Source organism: Schistocerca americana, chromosome 11 (assembly GCF_021461395.2).
Source record: "Schistocerca americana isolate TAMUIC-IGC-003095 chromosome 11, iqSchAmer2.1, whole genome shotgun sequence".
In the NCBI taxonomy this organism is placed as follows: Eukaryota; Metazoa; Arthropoda; class Insecta; order Orthoptera; family Acrididae; genus Schistocerca; species Schistocerca americana.
Window position 1 is genome coordinate 191838301 of NC_060129.1, and position 24474 is coordinate 191862774.

The 24474-nt window shown below is 41.6% G+C and overlaps 1 protein-coding gene across 4 annotated transcripts in view; it reads left to right on the plus strand.

The window, feature by feature from the left end:
• Nucleotides 1–19732, plus strand: part of LOC124553713 — a 194263-nt gene extending 174531 nt beyond the window's left edge. For all 4 annotated transcript variants that reach the window (XM_047127610.1, XM_047127611.1, XM_047127613.1 and 1 more), the window contains one exon: nucleotides 19412–19732. In XM_047127610.1, the coding sequence (XP_046983566.1) occupies nucleotides 19412–19429 (18 nt within the window). In that variant the 3' untranslated portion in view covers nucleotides 19430–19732. The remainder of the gene's footprint in view (nucleotides 1–19411) is intronic.
• The last annotated feature ends 4742 nt before the right edge of the window (nucleotides 19733–24474 follow it).

Below are 24474 nucleotides of genomic sequence, written 5' to 3' on the forward strand. Positions count from 1 at the left end.
TGATACAATGATTTGAGGAGTATCATAGTAAACTCACACTGATGTCTTGTCCACCAAATTTGCTTGATATAAAAAATATGAAATACAGCTGGGACACTGTTGAGTACCAGCTTCGCACCTACAAAGCCCATAATTTATGGGAATTGCGTGATCTGTGTGTAGACTTTTAATGCCAGAATGCTTGAGAAACTTATCACCATTAGAGAAATCTGTTACACAATGTTTTTACCATTTTGTGTTTCATTGGTGGACCAACATGCTATTAAGAAGTTGGTCGTCATGTTTTGGATCATCAGTGTATAATTGTACTGTTAGTCTTCTTCAAGTCATCAAAACGGTTTCAGGCAAATGTGCAAGGCGTGCAGGAAAGAACTTTACGTTCTTTTTTTTTTCTAAATTTTATACAAACAAAACAAGATAACTTATTCACTTTAAACATTATTCTGCTAATGAGATATCTCTGGAAGATTCCCCCCCCCCCCCTCCCCCTTTTCTTTTTTTAATTTTACAGGGACTTCATAGTGCAATTCACTTCTGTAGCTATCGCAAGGATTATGGCAGTGGAAGGACAAACACTTTCTTTCACATGACCCCATAAAAAAATATCAAGGGATTAAATATGGTGATCATGATGACCATCTGTACTATACAATCTCATCAGCACTTGCACAGCCGATGGCTCGCAGATGTGTGTTTAGGTGTTCCTGTACAGTCAAGTGGAAGTGAAGTGCTGCACCATTTTGTTGCAAGATGAAGTTGTTGGAGTCACCTTCCAATTGAAGCAGAAGCCACAAAGAAAACATATCAAGGTACCAAATACCTGTGACAGTTTTCTCCACAAAAATAGGAGAATCCATGAATTTTATCACAATTACACACTACATATTGATCTTGAGTGAATGTCGTTTGTTGACTGGAGTAATTATGGTTTTGTGTTCCCCAGGAATCAACATTGTGCTACCAGTAGCATGAAAGTTGCACATTCACTAAAAATTAGCTTCTTTGATGTATTGTCATTATACATTCTTTCCAATATCTCTGTTCAGAAGTCAGATAATGCAGCATAATCTCCTGAAGTGAGGGTCTACACCAATGGCAATCTGTACAGTTTCATGCACAAGTGTTTAGCAGGCTTTTGGAAATGGTTGCTCTGGCACCTAAAGCATACAACTTACTCACTGCATCAATTTCATTGTGATTCATTTGAATGCTGTCAACATTCTGTTTCAAGATTAGGGCCAATCAGCGGACCAGCAGCCTTTCTCCTCAAACTGTTTTTACCAGGTTTAAATGGAGACTCTGCTGGGTGACTCCTGGTGGAAGTGTGCATGAAATTCTTGTTAAAAGTAGTTATTGACTTCCGTTTTGCTAATCTGGTGAAACACTCACTTTTTTTGTGGTTTAGTTGCTATTTTTTATGCAAGCACTCTCTGTGAGTGGCAGTCTGCAATAAAATAATTGCTCCCAATTATTTTTAAAAAAATGTTCCAAAGATACTCTATTAACTGGTTAAGGTTTGAAGCTAAGTTCTCCTTTATTATTTGTATGAATTTTTGAAAGTGTAAAGTTCTTTTGTGCTTGCCGTGTATGTCACAACAGGTTTATCTCTCTAAGCAGTTTGAGAACAATTTGACATTGTGCACCAACTAATAAAATCCCTACAGTTCCCTTTGAAAAAGAACCCACAGACAATAGTGACAAACAAAAGACTGAAGATCTCTCTTACCATGCTCTAATAAAGCCAGGAGTCAAATCAGATGATTATAGAAGCACAGATGGTGCAGTTACCAAAATCAGTCCCAGGAAGCCAGGAAGTCTCAAAACAACTTCTCAACCATTGCTGTATCAACTCAGAAATCTCAGAGAGAAATTAAAATGATTCTCTTCGCTAACAATGTACCCATTTTACAGAGAGCAAAACTGGGTCCAAACTGTGCTTGGAGTGTGGATCTTTGTGCTTGTATTAAGAATGTGGTATCTTTGTGTTAAGGGGCTATAGACTCCATATTTTCATAAGCAGAGGCCTAAAAGAGATGATCCTTCTGTGCCTTTTCTCTCCTCTTTGTTTCACCACTAACATCCCAGGAGTGGTTGTAATATCCCAGTACCTCTTCTCTTCTCTTTCCCTCACCACTTAACTTCCCAGAAGTGGTTGTAATATCCCAGTGCCTCGTGTCTGTTCGCTCTCAGTGCCCCTTTACAATCAGGCACTCCTAAATTTATTCCGTAGCTGCCTCTCCCATTTCTAAGCTGTATGCGGGGAATTTAAATGCACAAAATGTGTTGTGGGACCTGCACTTTCAGTCTAGACTGTTGATGACCTCTTCTTGACAGAATCTCAACATCAGCTGGACATGGGGCAGAGCACTTTAGCAATGCTAGGAGGTTGACATCTTTTTGATAACTCCTCTATCCTCACTTACCACCACACTACTCTGTGCCAGGAGATTGACTATTTACACTCAAGTGACTACTTCCTTATTTTGATGCACCCACCAGACATAACAGTATCCAAAAGAAAACAAACAGATTGATTCTTAATGTGGCAAAATAGACTGTGTACAGCCCACTGGCTGTGATTGAATGTAGTCAAATAGCCCAGATTTGCTTGAAACATGTTGCCTCAGGGTGTGCCCCACTGTTGATGCATCCATGTCAAACTCTTCCGAAAAGCTTGGGAAAAGCAATGTCTCGTGCATGTTGTTGTTGTTGTTGTTGTTGTTGTGGTCTTCAGTCCTGAGACTGGTTTGATGCAGCTCTCCATGCTACCCTATCCTGTGCAAGTTTCTTCATCTCCCAGTACCTACTGCAACCTACATCCTTCTGAATCTGCTTACTGTATTCATCTCTTGGTCTCCCTCTATGATTTTTACCCTCCACACTGCCCTCCAATGCTAAATTTGTGATCCCTTGATGCCTCAGAACATGTCCTACCAACCAGTCCCTTCTCGTCAAGTTGTGCCACAAACTCCTCCCCAATTCTATTCAATACCTCCTCATTAGTTATATGATCTACCCATCTAATCTTCAGCATTCTTCTGTAGCACCACTTCGAAAACTTCTATTCTCTTCCTGTCCAAACTATTTATCGTCCATGTTTCACTTCCATACATGGCTACACTCCATACGAATGCTTTCATAAACGACTTCCTGACACTTAAATCTATACTCGATGTTAACAAATTTCTCTTCTTCAGAAACACTTTTCTTGCCATTGCCAGTCTACATTTTATATCCTCTCTACTTCGGCCATCATCAGTTATTTTGCTCCCCAAATAGCAAAACTAAGTGTCTCATTTCCTAATCTAATTCCCTCAGCGTCATCTGACTTAATTCGACTACATTCCATTATCCTCATTTTGCTTTTCTTGATGTTCATCTTGTACCCTCCTTTCAAGACACTGTCCATTCCATTCAACTACTCTTCCAAGTCCTTTGCTGTCTCTGACAGATCTACAATGTCATCGGCAAACCTCAAAGTTTTTATTTCTTCTCCATGGGTTTTAATACCTATCTGAATCTTTATTTTGTTTCCTTTACTGCTTGCTCAATATACAGATTGAATAACATTGGGGAGAGGCTACAACTCTGTCTCACTCCCTTCCCAACCACTGCTTCCCTGTCATGTCCCTCGTCTTATAACTGCCATCTGCTTTCTGTACAAATTGTAAATAGCCTTTCGCTCCCTGTATTTTACCCCTGCCACCTTTAGAATTTGAAAGAGAGTATTCCAGTCAACATTGTCAAAAGCTTTCTCTAAGTCTACAAATGCTAGAAACGTAGGTTTGCCTTTCCTTAATCTTTCTTCTAAGATAAGTCGTAGGGTCAGTATTGCCTCACGTGTTCCAACATTTCTACGGAATCCCAACTGATCTTCCCCAAGGTTGGCTTCTACTAGGTTTTCCATTTGTCTGTAAAGAATTCACGTTAGTATTTTGCAGCTGTGGCTTATTGAGCTGATTGTTCAGTAATTTTCACATCTGTCAACACCTGCTTTCTTTGGGATTGGAATTATTATATTCTTCTTGAAGTCTGAGGGTATTTCGCCTGTCTCATACATCTTGCTCACCAGATGGTAGAGTTTTGTCAGGACTGGCTCTCCCAAGGCAGTCAGTAGTTCTAATGGAATGTTGTCTACTCCCGGGGCCTTGTTTCGACTTAGGTCTTTCAGTGCTCTGTCAAACTCTTCACGCCGTATCGTATCTCCCATTTCATCTTCATCTACATTCTCTTCCATTTCCATAATATTGTCCTCAAGTACATCACCCCTGTATAGACCCTCTATATACTCCTTCCACCTTTCTGCTTTCCCTTCTTTGCTTAGAACTGGGTTTCCATCTGAGCTCTTGATATTCATACAAGTAGTTCTCTTTTCTCCAAAGGTCTCTCTAATTTTCCTGTAGGCAGTATTTGTCTTACCCCTAGTGAGATAAGCCTCTACATCCTTACATTTGTCCTCTAGCCATCCCTGCTTGGCCATTTTGCACTTCCTGTTGATCTCATTTTTGAGACGTTTGTATTCCTTTTTGCCTGCTTCATTTACTGCATTCTTATATTTTCTACTTTCATCAATTGAATTCAATATTTCTTCTGTTACCCAAGGAGTTCTACTAGCCCTCGTCTTTTTACCTACTTGATCCTCTGCTGCCTTCACTACTTCATCCCTCAAAGCTACCTATTCTTCTTCTACTGTACTTCTTTCCCCCATTTCTGTCAATTGTTCTGTTACGCTCTCCCTGAAACTCTGTACAACCTCTGGTTTAGTCAGTTTATCCAGGTCCCATCTCCTTAAATTCCCACCTTTTTGCAGTTTCTTCAGTTTTAATGTACAGTTCATAACCAATAGATTGTGGTCAGAGTCCACCTGGAAATGTCTTACAATTTAAAACCTGGTTCCTAAATCTCTGTCTTACTCTTTTAGTGTCTCCGGGATTTTTCCATGTATACAACCTTCTTTTATGATTCTTGAACCAAGTGTTAGCTATGATTAAGTTATGCTCTGTGCAAAATTCTACCAGACGGCTTCCTCTTTCATTTCTTACCCCCAATCCATGTTCACCTACTATGTTTCCTTCTCTCCCTTTTCCTACTCTTGAATTCCAGTCACCCATGACTATTAAATTTTCGTCCCCCTTCACTAACTGAATAATTTATTGTATCTCATCATACATTTCATCAATTTCATCATCTGCAGAGGTAGTTGGCATATAAACTTGTACTACTGTAGTAGGCATGGGCTTCGTGTCTATCTAGTGCACAGCTAACCCATTTAGAGGAACGCTATAGTTCTCAATCCTATGGCACAAGTCCAGGAAGATGCAACCAAGCTTGTCACAGAACCTTTAAAAGTCTCTGGTTCTTTCATTTGACTCAGAATCAGGGGGCCATGATCAGCTCTGTGAATAATGTTGCAAATTGTAAACTTCATTGAAACTGTGTCTGCAAGATTGGTCTTTCCAACTTTCTTTGCTAGTCGCTGGAATGATCAAAGTATGATCTCGAAGCCCAGACAGTAGGCATCATTTCTTCCAATGTGCACCACAATCTGCAGCTGGTTGCATCCTGTTCCTTCAGTGGCTGCTAGAATAGCCTCTTCAACATACTGAATAGGACTCCCAGACTTATGCACTGAATGCACCTGGTGTTTCTTCCTGTTCCTTGCTGCCATGTACCGTTCATCATACATTGGAACTACAGATGATTAATAGGCCTTTACCCTTCTGTGTTTGCCTCCTCTTCACACAGGATGAAGCAGGTTTCCCAACAGATGAAGGATTTACACTGGCCCAGCTTTAGTTTCAGTGAAAGAAAATAGCTCAAACTTGTTGGTTAGAGTATCAGTACAACAACTTGAGCCCTGGTTGTTTTCTGTCAGCCATTCACAGGTCACTCTAGATCTGCCATTGACATGCCATTTACCAGAAAGTGTGCAAGTGACAGATCCAGTACTTGACAAATCTGGTACTACTTACAGATAAGAGGGTAGTATTTGAGGTACTTTTGGTACCTTTAGACCTGGCTCACGGGAGCTATTCTAACACACTGATTTGCAGCAACTGCCAATCATTTGAGAATATTCAGGGTGGTTTCCAGATGCTTACAAACATGAACTAACTCATCCCGTGTTCAAGGACAGCATTCACAGTGGGGCTGCATTGTGGTTTGTACAAAGTTTTACAGGACAGTGAATGAGTAACTTTAAACTAAGCATGCTGATTATCTTTTAACAGTTGAGCTAAAATTGCTGCTAATTCCCTTTAAAAAGTGAAGCAGTTAGTACACAAAACAAAATTTCTATTAAGGCAACAGAAAAATCTATATTAAAAATTACTTATTTCCTAAAACATTTTAAGGTTATAGTCACTAACAAATTCAAAAATAGTGTTAATTTGGGTTAAATGTAGACAACATACACTCCTCGTGAAACGGAAAACTAGGTATAACATAATATGTTTGTTAAAATATGTGCTACAGTAACTAAATCACAGATCCCAATTTACTACAAAATAGCATATGCACATGAGAATGGTAACGCTGGTAATTCTCAAAAATTGAGGGTGGATTATTCTTTTCTTTCTCAAATCCTGATTTGCTACAAAATAAATTGTGATGGACTGGACAGTGCTACCCTACAGTCAGGGCCAGGCATGTGGTTCTGTGGATGTTTTAGCTTAGGACTGTTTTCAGATGTTCTTACAGCATTTGGGTAGCTAAATAGCATCACTGTCAACTTTGGTATGCAGGAAGAATTCCTCTACTGGTGAACAGAAAACCATAACCTTTAAACATTTAAACCCTCAATGTGCATATTGTCACTGTACTAGCTACGAATATGAAATTGCAGTGCCTGTTGTGTCAAGCAGTATAATGCGATGTTCCTTCAGTAGGGCATGGATGTCTCAAGGAACAGGCACTGCAGTGACTACAGCTTCTATGAAAAACATGAAATCTACTCACAGTTGCAAGTACGAACCACTTCCAGGATTATAAGGGAATGATGACAATGAAAATTTGTTCCGGACTGGAACTCTAACCTGAATTTCCCGATTTATATGAGTGGTTGCCTTAACTGTGTTGGGTATCTGATCGTGACTCATGGCCACATCCAAACTTCCATACATAGTGTGATTAATATTCACAACTGCAAATAAATTTCATATCATTCATAGCAGCTGTAATCACCATTATGCCTGTTCCTTTGGACATGCATGTGTGACTTACAAATAAAATGTCTCCTCTGTACAGAAATCACATTAATGGGGTATGAGAGTACAGCTACAACATGTGGAAGATGAGTTACAGCAGTGTGGGTCTGGCCATCGGATAGCCGATGCCATTAAGGCAACCATTCTTCTAAAGTGTGAAATATGGGTTTGGGTCCTGGTCTGCCACAAATTCTCATTGTCATGATTTTATTATACCCATGGAATTGGTTCATATTTACATCTGTGAACCCTGGTGGTCGCCGGAGATTGCTGAGGCTATTCGCGACCGTCGGCGGGCTCTCCAGCGGCATAGGCGGCACCCGTCTCTCGCGACCCTCATCGCCTTTAAGAGGCTCCATGCCCTGGCCCGTCGTCTTATTGCACGGCGTAAGCAGGAGTGCTGGGAGAGGTATGTCTCATCCTTGGGCTCCCATGTCTCCCCCTCACTCGTGTGGTCCCGGATCCGGCGGATTTATGGATACCAGACCCCTATGGGTGTCCCTGGGCTCTCCTTGGACGGTGCTGTCTGCACGGACGCTGCCGCCATTGCTGAACGGCTTGCCGCGCACTTTGCTCAGAGCTCTGCGACTGCCTCCTATCCCCCCGCCTTTCGCTCTCTAAAGGAGCGAGCCGAGCGGACGCCGTTCTCATTCCACACGCGTCGTTCTGAAACATACAATGCTCCTTTCAGCGAGAGGGAATTCCTCGCTGCCCTCGCCGATTGCCCTGATACAGCAACAGGCCCAGACTGCATCCACGCGCAGATGCTGAAGCATCTCTCCAGGGACTGCCAGAGACACCTTCTCGCGATATTTAATCGCATTTGGTGTGAAGGCGTATTCCCGTCGCAATGGCGAGAGGGTGTTATTGTCCCCATCTTGAAGCCTGGTGCGGACCCACTGGCGGTGGACAGCTATCGTCCCATTACCCTCACCAACGTTTTGTGCAAATTGCTCGAACGTATGGTGGGGTGGCGTTTGTGTTGGGTCCTTGAGTCGCGCGGTCTCCTCGCTCCATCCCAGGGTGGCTTCCGTCGGGGTCGGTCTGCAGTGGACAATTTGGTGCGGCTGGAATCTGCTGTCCGTTCGGCTTTTGCCCGACGTCAGCATCTCGTTGCTGTATTTTTCGATCTGCGGAAGGCGTATGACACCACATGGAGGCATCACATCCTCGCCACATTGTATGGGTGGGGTCTTCATGGTCGGCTCCCAGCTTTTCTTCAAACCTTTCTATTGCACCGCTCTTTCCGGGTGCAAGTCGGTGCCGCCTCTAGTTCTTCTTATACACAGGAAAATGGGGTCCCACAGGGCTCGGTGTTGAGTGTGTCCTTATTTCTAGTGGCCATTAATGGTCTGGCTGCAGCAGTGGGGTCGTCGGTGTCTCCTTCTTTGTATGCCGACGACTTCTGCATCACATTTAGCTCCGCAACGACGGGAGTCGCCGAACGCAGGCTGCAGGTAGCCGTTCGGAAGGCAGCATCATGGGCTCTGACTCACGGTTTTCAGTTCTCTGCAGCCAAGACTCGAGTTATGCACTTCTGCAGGCGTCGGACGGTCCACCCTCATCCTGAACTTTACCTCGATGGCCACCTGCTTGACGTGGTGGACACTTGCCGCTTCTTGGGACTCGTGTTTGATGCCTGGCTCACATGGGTTCCTCATATTACTCAGCTGAAGCAAAAATGCTGGCGGCACCTCAACGCCCTCCGCTGCCTTAGCCACACGTCTTGGGGTGCGGATCGCTGCACGCTGCTGCGATTGTACAGAGCCCTTGTGCAGTCTCGGCTTGATTATGGGAGCCTGGCCTATGGGTCTGCATCACCCTCAGTGTTGAAGTTGTTAGACCCCATACACCACTGTGGGGTCCGGCTTGCAACTGGCGCTTTTCGTACGAGCCCCGTGGATAGTCTACTGGTGGAGGCCGGGGTTCCCCCGCTGCGGATTCGCCGCCATCGACTGCTCGCCGACTATGCTGTCCACGTGCATTGCTCGCCAGGCCATCCCAATTGTCGCCTGCTTTTCCCTGCCATGGTCCTCCATCTGCCCGAACGGCGACCTAGGTCTGGGCTTTCCGTCGCTGTCCGTGTTCAGTCCCTGCTGTCGGAATTGGGTTCATTCCCTCTTCCGCCTCCCTTCCGGGTCCGTGCACCTACGCCTCCCTGGTGTTTGTCCCGGCCGTCCGTCCGTCTGGACTTGGCACAGGGACCCAAGGACTCGGTTCCGCCTGTGGCCCTCCGTCGCCGTTTTCTTGCTCTCCTCGCCTCATTTTCGGACTGTGAGACTGTCTACACTGATGGTTCCCTGGTTGATGGTCGCGTTGCCTACTCTTTTGCTCATGGTGCCCATGTTGAGCAACGCTCCTTGCCGGCTGGCAGCAGTATTTTTACTGCAGAGCTGGTGGCCATATTGCGCGCTCTTGAGCATATGCGTTTCTGCTCAGGTAGGTTCGTCGTCATCTGCAGTGACTCCCTGAGCAGCCTTCAGGCCATCGACCGCTGCTATCCCTCCTCTCCTCTGGTGTCCTCCATTCAGGAGTCTGTTTCCGCCATTGCCCGTTCTGGTCGTTCGGTGGTCCTGGTTTGGACGCCCGGTCATGTTGGCATCCCAGGGAACGAACGTGTAGACAGGCTGGCCAAAGGGGCGATCGACGCCCCGGCTTTGGAGATCGGCCTTACGGCTCGCGACCAGCAGCTGGTGTTGCGCCGTAAGCTGATTGGGATGTGGGCTGCTGAGTGGCGTGGCATGACAGCCCCGAATAAACTGCGGGCTGTCAAGGAGACGACCGATGTGTGGCGTTCCTCCCTGCGGGCTTCTCGCAGGGACTCGGTAGTCCTGTGTCGGCTGCGCATCGGCCATACATACCTGACGCACGGCCATCTGTTGCGTCAGGAGGATCCCCCCTTGTGTCGGTGTGGGTCCCGGCTGACGGTCGGCCACATTTTGCTGGAGTGTCCTCGACTGCGCACACTCCGGCAATCTTTTAATCTCCCGGGCACTTTGGCTTTGGTTTTATCCGACGATGCCTCCATGGCTGATGACGTTTTAAATTTTATCCGTGGTAGTCCGTTTTATGGTTCGATTTAGGGAGGTCCTGCACCTTTCCCTTTCTGTGTCTTTTGTCCTTGTGTCTGTTGCTGTTCTGGTGTGCCGTCAGATGGTTGACTCTTCCCCTTTTTTGTTCTCATGGTCAGTCAACCAGTCTCCGGCCATCCTCCTTCCTTCTGTTTCTTTCTGTCTGGTGTTCCTCTGTCCTGTTCTTGTCTGTAGTGTTTCTTGCTGCATTTGTGTTCTTTTAGCGCCTGGGGGGACGTCTCCTCCCCCTTTGGTTTTTATCTGCTCCGTAGATTTTCGGCTCGCCTGATTTTGGAATGGGGGACTGATGACCTTCGCTGTTTAGTCCCCCTTAAACATCCCAACAACCACCACCTACATCTGTGAATACATTTCATGACTGTGCAAGCTAATCAATCTATCATTGTAACATAACATTTCTTTGTTACATCACACATCAGTGTATTTTCATGATATTAACTGTATTGATATGAAATGAAAATATGTGATGAGCAGAACTGTTAAGGCACAATAATATCAGTGAAGAAAGCCTCAGACATGTGGAACTCTAGTGTAATGAGTGTTGTGAGTGATGACAGTATAATAAGTGTTGTGAATGATGAAAATTTAGAATGAGCTTTCTAGCTGTGGTTATATTTCCACACCACCTGTAGAATATTTCAGAACAAGTGAAAATTTGTGCCACACTGGGTCACAAAACTGGATTTCCCACATGTTGCAAATGGTCTTCTTAACCACATTGGCTGTCCGAGCATACCTCTAGGAGCAGGTCAAATCTCCATTTGTCATGTTGTCTTAACTCCCTTGTGCTTGTACTGTGTTACTATGATAGACACACTGGATGAGACACTGTTTTCTCTAGTTATTGTCTTTCTTCCTGGAGACATGCTCGGGTAGCCAAAGTGGTAGGGTGAACATTTGTGACAAGGGAAATCTGGGTTGGAGTCTCAGTCCAGCACAAATTTTCATTTGTTCTGAAACATTCTACAGCTGATGCAGCATCAAATCACAATTTGTCAGTTCATTCTCAACTTAAAACAGCAGGGTCTCACAATGCACTACAGAGATGAAAATTTGTCAGAAAGATTTCAAGCTGATTTCTTGCTTTCCCTGACTGATTGCTGCAACCATTATGTTATCATAACATGTCTCGAACTTTCATTCCCACTGGTTTCTGAACTTTACACCAGTGATATTTGACATAATTGCATCTTTGTTGAGTACATCACCATTGACTTGATTCAGCATTGGTGAACTTAATTCAATCGATAAATTTCCATTGCAGCAAGCGAAGTCAGTCCTCCATCATTGGAATGCCAAACCATATATGTTTGTTCATAAGTAGTAGATTGAAAAAAAGTGACAGCTTAAATTTTAGTTGACCTAATGGTTAAGGCAACTCTTCATGAAAGGCAGAAAATCGAATTTTGTGACCTAGACTCTCGAAACACAAAACTGTATGTCTGGTTCCTGTTCATTGTTGATGTCTCCGTGATCTCGACCCAGGGCCAAGAAACCCTATACACTGTGAAATCCAAATTTCTCCCAGCGTATAAAATGGTCAAATAACTTAGGGGAACATAGTCAGGTAATGGCTTGGACAACTCCCAATATTCCAACAGATATGCACCCTATCAATTTTGAGGCTCCAACATAATAGAGCACTGTGCAAGAAATTGGAAACCTCAGGATGCAGAGTATATGCTAAAAGGTAAAACAAATCTCTTGAGTTGTGATGGGAAGACCTTTGTTACCTATTATTGTCAATCTGTTCATGAGAGACTTCAAGAAATGTGCACTGCAGTCAGCTGCATTGAAACCTGTGTATTTGTTCAGATATGTAGATGATGCTTTTGTTGTTTGGCTTCATGGAGGCCTGAATTTAAATGCTCTTTAGAACACTTGAATTCAGATGGATTGAATATTTGCTTCACGACTGAGGTGAAAAAGAATGGTTGCCTTCCCATCTGTGATGAGCTGTCGAGGAGGGAGGTTGATGGTACTTTGGGACATGACATTTATAGAAAGCCAGCTCACAGTGATTTGTATCCTCAGGCTGATAGTTGCCTCTGTGCAGGTCAGTGTGAATGGGCACTTCATATCTTGGTTCATTGGGCTCACATCATCGCACACTGTGAAAGTTACTCAGCTGAGTTAGCTCACAACGATGCCACTTTGCATAGAGATGGTTGTTTTGAAAGACAGATCAGACATGCATTGCTCTATTGACCTATCATATATCAAATGAATGAAGATAATAATGTGGAGGCACCAAAATCTGTTGCATTTTTGTCAAATGCAAGTAGCATTTATGACAGGATTGTTTGTATTCTGTAGAAACATGAAGTGAAATGTATTTTTCGATATCCATCCAAGATTAAGATCCATAAAGGATGATCTTGGTTTGCATAACAAGGATGTCTACCACATCCTTTGCTGTTGTGGCATGTCGTAGTCTTGCCATGGAGAACATACTGAATGTGTCAAACACACAACAACGGAACAAAACTGCTATTGCAAAATTATCCTATCACAGATTCTAGCATGCTGTCCCAGTGATTAAGGAAGTAGTTGAGATTAAATTAACGAGTGGCTATATAAATAGACATGGAGGTTTTAGCATAAATAATGCATGGAATTGTGCTTCCTCCCTGATCAAACAGTAGAGGGGCAGAGTTAATGTTGCCTCATTTGTTTGTTATTTATATCTACCATCAGTAACTTCTGACATTACCCATCTTAAATTGAGGGTGACACTAGTGTGTGTGTGTGTGTGTGTGTGTGTGTGTGTGTGTGTCTGTTATCTTTCAGCATATGCTCTGCATGCTGAGGTTTTAAATTTCCTTTCACTGCTTTCTCCTGTTGCATCTGTACCTTGAAAATGATTGAAATATAAGGGTTTGTTGAAGATGTCACTCAGCTGCATTGACAAAAGTTACCCTGCGCGACTCAGCATTCATTTGCTGGATAAAGGCCTGGAGACCCTCGGGTTCTTGAGCTGGAGACTGGTAAATGTCGCCAGTCCACTGTCACTATAAACTCTGGGTATGCTTCAGCAAGCACTGTGTGGCACAGCATTGGAATGTTGTTTGTCACAGTCTTGGCTTGCTCAGCCAGATCACGAGGGTGGTAAAAATCTCTATAAAATAAACCATCAATGTCAAGGTGAGCTGCACACCGATGAGATGTGTGGATGTTGAGGTGAAACAGCCATTATCTGGCAACCTCTGGGGAACCTGCCACACCTCAGGTGTATAAAGCCTACCTAGGTATGTGGGACTCTGTCTAGGTGGACTTCTATTTCCCTAGCTGCTTGTAAGACTGAGATAGATCCTTGAAAATTTCCACTTCCTCCTCCCAATGGGAAGTGTGGGCCACGAGAAGGTACCAACACCCAATCTGACAAAAGGACTTGTGTAGCCAGTTCTCCGAATCCACAACTCTTTCAGAATTCTGGTTTTTATACTAACAGAATATACGCTGTTCGTGAGAAACTGTTTTTATTGGTGAAAAGGAAAGGCGAAGCTTTGGCAAATGTCTCACTTTCTTATGTTCAAAGGGGCTTAGAGAGGATTGCAGGTACATTAAAATCTGTTAAGTGGTTGCAAAATGGGACACTGTTGGTGGAAATCTCAAGTTCCCAACAAGTGACAATCCTACAGCAGGCCAAAAGCCACAGGGAATAAGCTATTGAGACTGCTCCATACCACATTAAACAACAGTAAGGTTGTTGTGACATTCAGGAATCTGGTGGACTGAACTGGAAGTTCAGTGGGCCCAAAAAGGCATTGTAGATGTGCAAAATATTATGATATGGGTGGAAGGCAGTTTGATTAAATCTGATATGCTCATCTTCACTTTTAATAGCACAGAACTCCCAGAACATATTAAGGCAAGTTTTCTTCACTTTATCATGTGGCAACAAGTGAGGTGGTGCAGCGGTTAGCACACTGGACTCGCATACAGGACGATGATGGATTAAACCCACATCCAGCCATCCTTACTTAAGTTTTTCATTATTTTCCTAAATCGCTTCAGGCAAATGCCAGGATGGTTCCTTTGAAAGGGCATGGCCAACTTCCTTCCCTAATCTGATGGGAGTGATGACCACACTGTTTGGTCCCTTCCCTCAAATCAACAAACCTTACCATGTCGCCCTATGTCCCCAACCCAATGTGCTGTGCCGGCCGGAGTGGCCGAGCGGTTAAAGGCGCTACAGTCAGGAACCACACGACCGCAACGGTCGCAGGTTCGAATCCTGCCTCGGGCATGGATGTGTGTGATGTCCTTAGGTTAGTTAGGTTTAAGTAGTTCTAAGTTCTAGGGGACTTATGACCACAGCAGTTGAGTCCCATAGTGCTCAGAGCCATTTGAACCAATGTGCTGTTTTAAATGCCAGTGCTTTGGCGACACCACTCTTGCATGTAAAGGAGAAGCCACCTGCGGTAATTGTGGTAAGGCTGCCCATGAAGGAGTCATATGTTCATATGGGTTGTTTTGAGCAGAGGAATTGCGTCCCTTGGGGTATCCTCTTTGCCATAACCATAGACAGTATCACACCTACAGTAAGTAGTCCTGCATAGTGCTCCTTATTTCTGGACAATTTTACTGTTTTCTGTTTCTCCTTCAGTGTTGCAACAGCAATTCATCAGTTGGAGCTTACAGTATAGAGGTTAGAGGAGTGGGTTGCAAAGACAGGTTTTCAGTTTTCTGCAGATTGTGTGTGTGTGTGTGTGTGTGTGTGTGTGTGTGTGTGTGTGTGTGTGTGTGTGTGCATGAGCGCGCGAGTGCGCGTGCACATTTGAAGCATTTGCACTGTATTTTTAATTTACCTGACTTACAAATGAGGGGTATCATTCTACATAAAGACTTAGTGAGGTTTCTGGGATTAATTTCTGAGTCCAAACTATCGTGATTACTAAACCTCAGAGATAAAAGCCAGAACCCAGGAGGCACTGAATATCTTGAACTACGTAGCCACAGGTCTTGGAGAACAGACAGGGTGTGTCTGCTTCAATTTTTTCCATGCATTTGCAGCTAGACTATGGGTGAACAGTGGGGTCAGTGACACCTTCCTGCTTGAAGATTATTGATGCTATCCATCACAAGGAGATTAAGCTGGCCATAGGTGCATAAAAGACCAGCCCCATACCCAGCCTCTGTGCAGAGGCACAACTCTGTATCCGTCTTTATGGACAGACAGACTTGGTTGGTTGCTCTGTTGTTTTCCCTGATCATGTCCTCAAGGTCTGACTTCTTAAAGACTTTACTGTCTGTGACATGAAATTATATGGGATCTTTATGGCGTTGGAGGAAATGAAATGTGCTTAGAGTATTAAACTCCTTGTCTATTCAGATACCTTAAGCACCCTGCACTCTCTATCCAGCAGATAAAGAACTCCAGAATATTGAGGATGCCCTTCTTTAACAACAATGGCTGGGGAGGGAGGTGTCTTTCTGCTGGGTACTGTGGCATGTCAGTGTTATGGGGAATGAATGTGTGGATGTAGCAGCCAAGGAGGCATGTTGTGATCCTCAGTTATTTCAGTTTACCATCCCCCTGGATGCTATCACCTTGCTGTTGAGGTACAGAGTCATGCATCAATGGGGAGATTGTGGCTAGAAGTGACGGATAACAAGCTGTGTCTAGTAAAGACCACTACACCACCATGGCATACAGCACAAATGTGGGACAAGGTCTTCCATCCCCATCTTTGCATAGGCAACAGCCCTCAGAAGCATGGCTTCTTGCCCTGGCGAGAGAACCTTCCAATGTGTGGTACTTGATGTGTACAGATCACTGTACACCACATTTTACTAGACTGTGTTTTATTTTCAGGGCGGAGGATGGCAGCAGATCTGTCCTCTGTTTTAAGTGGCATTGAGAGAAATATGGTTAGTGTTTTATGGTCTTGTGATATGTCGAACGTGTTCCCAGAAATTTTAGAGAGATGTTCTTGATGTGTTAACAGGGTGGCTGGCTCACCCGCATGCTTTTTAAGTGCTCAGCCAGTCACATTTCACTCGCATTTTGATGTGCCTTTATTTTAGCTCTTCTATGGTTTAGTCTCAAGTATAGCGCTATTCACCCTTCTCTGTTGTGTTATTACCTGTGAAATAGAGCAATTGTGTGGGTCAACGTGAGTGAGGTGGCAGTGAGTGAAGGAGTCACATTTTATAGATTTCCTCCTCACTGTGTGTCAAAAATTTTTCCACATTTGTTTCTTGTAATGTGTGTAAGGGTGCTGATAACCTCACCATTGAGCACCTGTAGGTGATGTGAGTGCACACATCCCCCCCCTCCCCCCCCCCCCCCACACACACACACACACATTCCTTCACAACCTCAACAACTTTTCTTTACTCCCATTCACTACTTCTGGTTCTCCTCAGTCCACTCTGCCGACTTCTTGGATGTTGACCAACTCCCTGATGGCTCCGTCTGACTAATGGTCAACAGTATCTGCATTTTCACTGCTGTTGTCCCTTCCGCACCAAAAAATCACTCCCATGTAGCTTGGGAATATGTGGACAGCATATCTACAGTGATGAGAATTCCCTTGCCCAGTATACTGAAGGTCCCACAAAGGTCTTTACAGACAGGCACTTCTCCCAAACATAAGACAGCATGATGAATGAGCAGATTGAAACCATATCAGTGCACAGTCTGGTGCACAATGAAAATCTCATTCTGGGAACGTCACCCAGGCTGTGGATAAGCCATATCTTGCAACATCCTTTCTTCCAGAAAGGCTAGTTCTGCAAAGTTTGCAGAAGAGCTTCTGTGAAGTTTGGTAGGTGGGAGATAAGGTACTGGCAGAATTGAAGCTCTGAGGACAGATCCTGAGTCATGCTTGGGTAGCTCAGACAGTAGAGCACCTGTCCACGAAAGACAAAGATCAGGAGTTTGCGTCTGCCTGGTGCAAAGTTTTAATCTGCCAGTAAGTTTCATAAAAGGGCATACTGGAAAGTAATGCTTCTGAACTCTCTATGTAAAAACTCATAAAGGTTTTTAAGTAAAACAAACTTTATTAATGTTCTGCATCTATATTCTTCATGTGTAGTTGTTTACTTCTCAACATAGTCACCCTGCCAATGAACACATTTCTTCTGCCAAGAAACCAGTTTATTGTTACAGTCGTTGTTGAATGTTTGATGGAGCCACAACCTCACCTCTGCCTTAACCATTTCATCACTATCAAAGCAAGGTACTTGAAGGGTTACTTCGGGTATCAGAAACAAATGAAAATGGATTGCAGCCAAGTTGGGATATTATGTGGGATGATTGCTGACACTGAACCCAAGACATTGGATTATTGCAAGTGTCACATTGGTCATGCTTTTTCTGGCATTGTAATGTTTTATGAGAGTGTGTTCCATGTGTGAACAAACTCTTTGAATTTGTGCTTTCTGATTTCTGAGTGTCTCATAGTAAATCACCATGTGTTATATTACACACTGCCAGTTACGTTACATGCTGCCCTGTTACAAGCTACAATTTGGAGCCCTCTTGTAGCAGTGTGTTGCAACTTACATCAACAAAGTAGGAAAGTTGACAGATTAACATGTATGACATGTAATATCACAACCAACCTTGAAATCAGAATAAAAAATTCAGACATTACTCTTCAGCACATCCTCATAGTTCACTATCAGATTTTCCACTTCTTATCCCCATACAATTTTAATCTTCTCACGACATGCAAGAACTAGCTACAAAGGAGAACCTCCATCATCACCCAGTATCATCTTGGACTGTAACAAATAAACTGTCTCTTACATCAGTCTCTTATCAGGACCGGAAATAAGGGATATCATATGCACAGTCCTTCGCAGTCCTCCCTACACCACAACCACTCCCAACTCCTTATCAAATGTATCGTATCCCTGTGGAAGACCTAGGTGCAATACCTGTCGGATTCACCCTCCCAGCACACATTTCTCCAGTCCTTATCCTGTCAGAGATGTGGCCACGTGTGAAAGCAACCATGTCATATACTAACTCTGCTGCATTTTGTGCCCAACATTTTATGATCAACTGTACTCAGCCAAACTGTGGGTGACAGCAGAGTTGAGCTTCCAGTAGTGAAATATGCTTCTGAGCACTAAGTACTCAATTTCAGTGGCTACTTCACAACCTGTGCCATCTGAATCCTCTCCCCCAGCTCCAGCTTTGTGAACTATGTAGGTGGATGTTATTCCTGCAACACAATCTTCATTCCAGTACTCCTCCTGGCCTCACTCTGCTGACCCCCTGGACCCACACCCCTTCCCAACAGTCCCTTCCTTTTTTCTGCTTAGGTAGGTGTGTGTGTGTGTGTGTGTGTGTGTGTGTGTGTGTGTGTGTGTGTGTGTGTGTGTGTGTGTGTGTTTAGTTATGGACATGGTTGCTACACTATTGTTGATTTCCCATAGTAATATTTGTTATCAATTAATTTTAACTGTGTATGTTACCTACAACTTAATGTTTAATCATTACACAAACCAATGTGTGATATAGATATGCACCCTGGATTGTGTGAAGTATAATATAGCTGTTTAAAACTTTTACAGTCTTCAGAGTGAGAGATTTCGGTGACCTCACATACGTGCTACAAGAACATCTCTTGGCAGCCTGTGTCCATGTATGCACTAATAGTTTTGTTTATATGGGAGGGGCAGGAGGACATGTCTTGCTACTTTTATTTCTCTGCTTTACAGTTGTACAGTGTATGATCCTACCAGTGGTTGTGGAAAGTCAAAAGGTCTCACAAAATGAATTAAAAATACCAAATGTCATTATAATGGTATGATATATGTATTTTTCTAACAACAAATTTTCACCAACTGACTTTGTTGTTGTTGTTGTTGTTGTTGTTATAATAGCTGCTGCAGCAGCAGTACTGATGTATAGGATATTGAGAAATACTGAAAAGAAGTATGAAGTCAGGTAACATATAGTGCATGTGATGTATGGTCAGTTGTTTACATAATGTTCAATTTACAATATACATTCCCTGCTAATTTTGATACATATTGTCAGTAAGAAATCTTAGGTAAGTAAGCAGTTATATGCAAGTGTTTTTATATAGTTTCCATTATTTGTTGGAAGGTCAAACTGAATTTGTAAACTGAAACTACCACCAATTGTTCCAGGAAGCAGCAACAAGATGAAATGCTTCAGATATTACACCGTAAAAGATTCATTATTTTACTGATGCATTTGCTTTACATGGTAAGGTTGGGTCTTCATGCTTTCTTCCACATCTATCCATAATGTCCTGTAGAAATTCTCACTGCTTGTGGTGGCACAGTGGGGAAGATGCAAGAATGGTTCTTGTGAGAAAAACGTGGACAGTTTCCTCCCCATTTGTCCCCATTCTTAGCTTTTATTTCTGCTGTAGTGACACTGTTGTTGACAGGGCATTGAATTGTAATTGTGCCCCTTTAGATATTCACTTCACATGTAACATTACTTTGTGCATGAAAAATACATATTGAGTAATGTTTAAAAAATTCTAATATCGTTATTAATTTTCCCCATGACAAGCATATCCTTGCTGTAATTCTTTCTTGTGATCTATGTTTTCCTTCTCCAGCTCACCATGTTTGTTAATTCCCTACCAGTCATCGAACAGCCAAATATTTTACCTTCCTGCTTTTCCATTTCCTTTACGTATCCATCAATAATGACCTGTATGCTCTCATTTTCCCTTAAATATGCCTAATCTACTTTCTCTCTCCAATTTCCTTCAGTTCCAGTAATTAGCTGTCTCCTGCAAATCGTCTTAGCAGCTTTTAAATTGTTGCTGTGTGCAAGGGTTCATTAACCAATTCTTGTTTAAGTCCAATTCTATTTAATTTCATTCTTGAACATAAATCAAACAATGGAAAACCCAGGATGGGATGTAACAGTATTATGAGAAGGAAAGTTGCTACTCACCATATAGCATAATATTGTTATATTCTTGAACATACCTATTTAATATCTCCTCGTATAATGTTCCTCAGATATTTGCACCCCTCACCCCATCTGGTCACATGCAATGATCAGCACTCATGGGTTGGTTGCTTGTCATCTGCCATGGCTGGTTCTTAACTGCTCTCGCCACCGGAAGACTCTTCAAACTCTAAGTTTGACAAATGTCAGTTCTCTGTACTGACAAATCATGGAACCTGAGGTAGCTGCTAGTCTATATAATTTATGAAATTCTTACTAAGGGCACCCTCACATGTGTCATCCCATTGTTATCTTTCCCATTTTTCCCTTTAGCAAACAGAAGACTCCACACAATATGTATCATCAATAGTTTCTTGATTCTGAAATCAGTATTGCAGCCAAATATCCTGTTATTCTTTGCAAATGCAGGCTGTGTTATTGATAACTTTTAGTTTTATTTCTGTAATATACCTTTATTTAAATGGTACATGACAGTATTGTTGAATGTATCTTAGTTCTCATTGCAATGGTTTTCACTCCAAACCATTCCCCAAAGACTCTAATGTTCACTGTATGTCTTAAAGTTGTTTTCATTGTTTGTTAAAATGATCACATTGTCTGCAGATATCTAACACCCATTCTTTCCAACTTTGAAATTTTCTGTTAAATCCTGTGCTCACAAACACTTTGTCATATTCATCTACATTATTACCACTACATTATTCCTCTGCAATTCATGCAAATGTTTGACAAATGATTCATATAACCATTTTCAAACTATTTCTTGACTGTTCCACACTAGAATACCACATGGGGAAAAATGAGCACCTAAATCTTTCCATGTGCTGTCTGATTTCTCTTACTTTGTCATGATGATCATTTCTCCTTGTGTCGGTGAGAATCAACAAAATGTTGTGGCATTGAGAGGATAAAGTGGGAGACAAATTTCAGGAAAAGATCTCGTCACAATGAAAGATGACTTTGTCTTAATGACTTCCAGCTTAAGTAGTGTATCACATCTGTGTCACTCTCTCGTCCCCACTTTTTTTTTAATATACACAGAATGAGCTTCCCCTCTTTGAGTTTTATGTTCTCCAACTATCACATCTTGTAAGAATTCTGTACTGTACAGGAACATTCCAGATGAGGACAGACAAGAAAACTGTAGACAGTATCTTTAGTAGATAAATATGTTGCATCCTGTGAGTGCAGTTTTTTATTCACCTCCCCCATGTTTTCTGTATGGTGATTCCGGCTTAAGTTGTTTTCTTTAAATTTCTGTGATTTCTTGTGTTACCAAAATTTAATGAAATTTTTTTATACCCTTGTGGAGCACCTCACTGTTTGTTGCTAAGCACCAATTACCACTTTTTTGCAACAAACAGATATCTTGTCTATATCTTTATACAGTTCATTTTGTTGCTCTTTTGACTACCAAATGGTAAACTACAACACAATCTGAAACAATCTAGGAGGATTGCTCACTTTGTCATCTAACTCATTCATACACAAGGACAACAGAGCCTGTAAAACTTCCTTGGGAATCCCATACATCACTTTAGTTCCACTAGAAGAATTCTGATCAGTTACTCTGAACTGTGACCTTTCTAATAGGAAATAACAAATATGTTTCACAACTGAAATGATAGTCTGACATTTATGAGGAATGGTTTCAAAAGCCTTTTGGAAATCTAGAAATGTGGAATCGACTTGAAATCCTCTGTCAATGCCTCTCATCAATTCATGTGAATAAAAAGCCAGTTGTGTTTCTCAGTAATATTTTGTGACTTCTTGCTGGTTATGTGTCAGTAGATCATTTTCATTGAGGTATTTCTAACAAATTGAAACAAGAGTATGTTCCAAAATCTTGCTACAAATTGATGTATATGATAAGGATCTGTAATTCAGCCGATTACTTCTATTTCCTTTCTTGTGTATTGGTGTGAATTGTACAGTTTTGCAGTGTTTAGGTATGCATCTTTCATCAAACAAATGGCTTGATATTATTACTGAAAATTGAGCTATTTCATCATCGTACAAGAGGACTTTCATTTATTAAATGAGGTAAGTTACATAGATATGGTGTCTGTTCTTTTGGACACGGATGTCCAAAAGAACAAACGCCATACCTATGTAGTGTGTATGCCTGATGACATATCAGTATTTTAGAGTGGATGCACAGTAATGTCCAACTGCTACTGGGAATAGAGTAGGACTGTGAACAAAGAGGGTTAACGGAAAAGGGACACTACAGTGTGCGGCATATGGAGATTTGGGTTCGATGGGGATGTGCTTGGATAGCTGTGGTGGTTAAAAGGTGACCACTCGAGGAAAGTGGGAAATTCTGCTTTGACTCCCAGCCCAGCACAAATTTTCATTTAAAATTTTTTGAAACACGGTTTTAGGAAGTTTCAGTGGTCATAAAATATTATTAAAAACATTTTAAAAAATAGATTTTGTGAGCCATGTTTGCCTAGTGAGACATTTGGAAATTTTAGACAGTTTATAGGACTGAGGATAAAAATTATTAAAATACATGGTAAGATCAGTTTTAATAAGCAATATCCTGCAAATATCAAGATTAAGTTGAAATCTAACTCTCCTGTCACTACGTTTGTTGAGCAGAGCAGCAAGTTATTTTTGATAAAATCTGATCGCTTTCTTTAAAAGAAAAGTTTAACCCATGAAATGCATAAATTACGTCTTTTATTAAGCTGTCAACTTTTGCACTTTGTTTTTAATATTTCTTTTATGGTACCCAAAAGCTTAACTGGTTACATGAGATAATTACAGACAAACAACATAAGAAATTAGCTCTGTTAGCTAATCAACAGCTAAAATTGTTTCTAAATGTGCTAATAATGTGCACAAGTTCTGGCCCAGGATCTCAAACATTATGAATATTCAGTGTACTGTTGCTGAAAATGCATTACTGAATGTCTGAAATATAACGCCCCCTCTTAACAATACAAATGTTCAACATCTTTTTGCAGACATTAAAACAGCTATTAAACAAGCAAAATGTAAGAAATCGGAGATCTGCAAGATAGGATTAAAAACTGAAGTCTTCTTTTTAAGGGAAGAACAAAACAAAATATGCAATGTGCCATGAATCTAAAATAGTTCAAAGCATTAGTACTAAACTGACTGAAAATTGATCAGCAATAATAAAAGCAAATAAAGATAATACCTTAATTATTGTAAATGGAGAGTACATCTCTATAACTGTAGCCTTCTTAAATGTAACTAGTATCACAGGAATCAATAAGAACCTGACTCTCAAATTTCAGACAAATTTAAAAAAGCTTTTCGATGCTAACTTTCTGTCCTTACCAATTGAAAAAGCCTTTCTTAATGTCATGAATCCCCAATAACCGAAATTAAGATCACAGATTAAGTTCATATGCCTATCAATCCCATATGGACAATAAGAATTGCCCATCCCACAAACAGAATAGAAAACTAAGTAATATGCTAAAAACTTTTTATTTTTTTGAAGAAAATTTTGGCATGAACAGTACGTTTGAGTTGGTGGAACAGATCTAGAATTTCAATATTCCAGATGGTGGTAGATTTGTGACGCTAAATATTAATAGTCTCTCTACTAATATAGCAGTTGCCAAAACTATTGATGTTATGAAATGTGGTTTGGTTAGGCACAAAATTATTAATCTAGGAGAAATTGCAGAGTCAGATGCATTACATAAAAGCACATTATCCTTAAATTATTGCTCTTTTAAGGAAAAATATATTTTCAGAGCAATGGTCTTGCTATGTGAAATGCCTTAGCAGGCACAATCACCAATATGTTCATAAATTATGTAGAAGCATATATTTTTTTAAAAGAACACACACATCACTGATGAAGTCATTTCCTTCAAAAGATACATTGGCGTAGTCTTCTATTATATAAATGCTCAATAGATGAAATAGATTAATTAACTACCACATAAAACAGTATTTATGCAAAACTTATTTTTAAAGTTGAACATGAGGTGTTTTCAATGTACATAGAAACTTACAACTGATGGTGTTATTAATGCCACTTCCTGCCATACCTTGAAATACAGAAAAGCATACTTCCAGACCATGATTCACAAAATCTTGAAACTTCCTTTAAAATCAGATATCTTTCAGAAAGAGTTCAGTCTTCTTAAACAGATCACAGAGACCAATGATTATAAAACTGACAGTATTGTTTCTTCATTTACAAAATTACCGAAGTCTCATCATAATTTGCTTCCATCTAATGATAATATTAGATAAAATGTACTAAAAT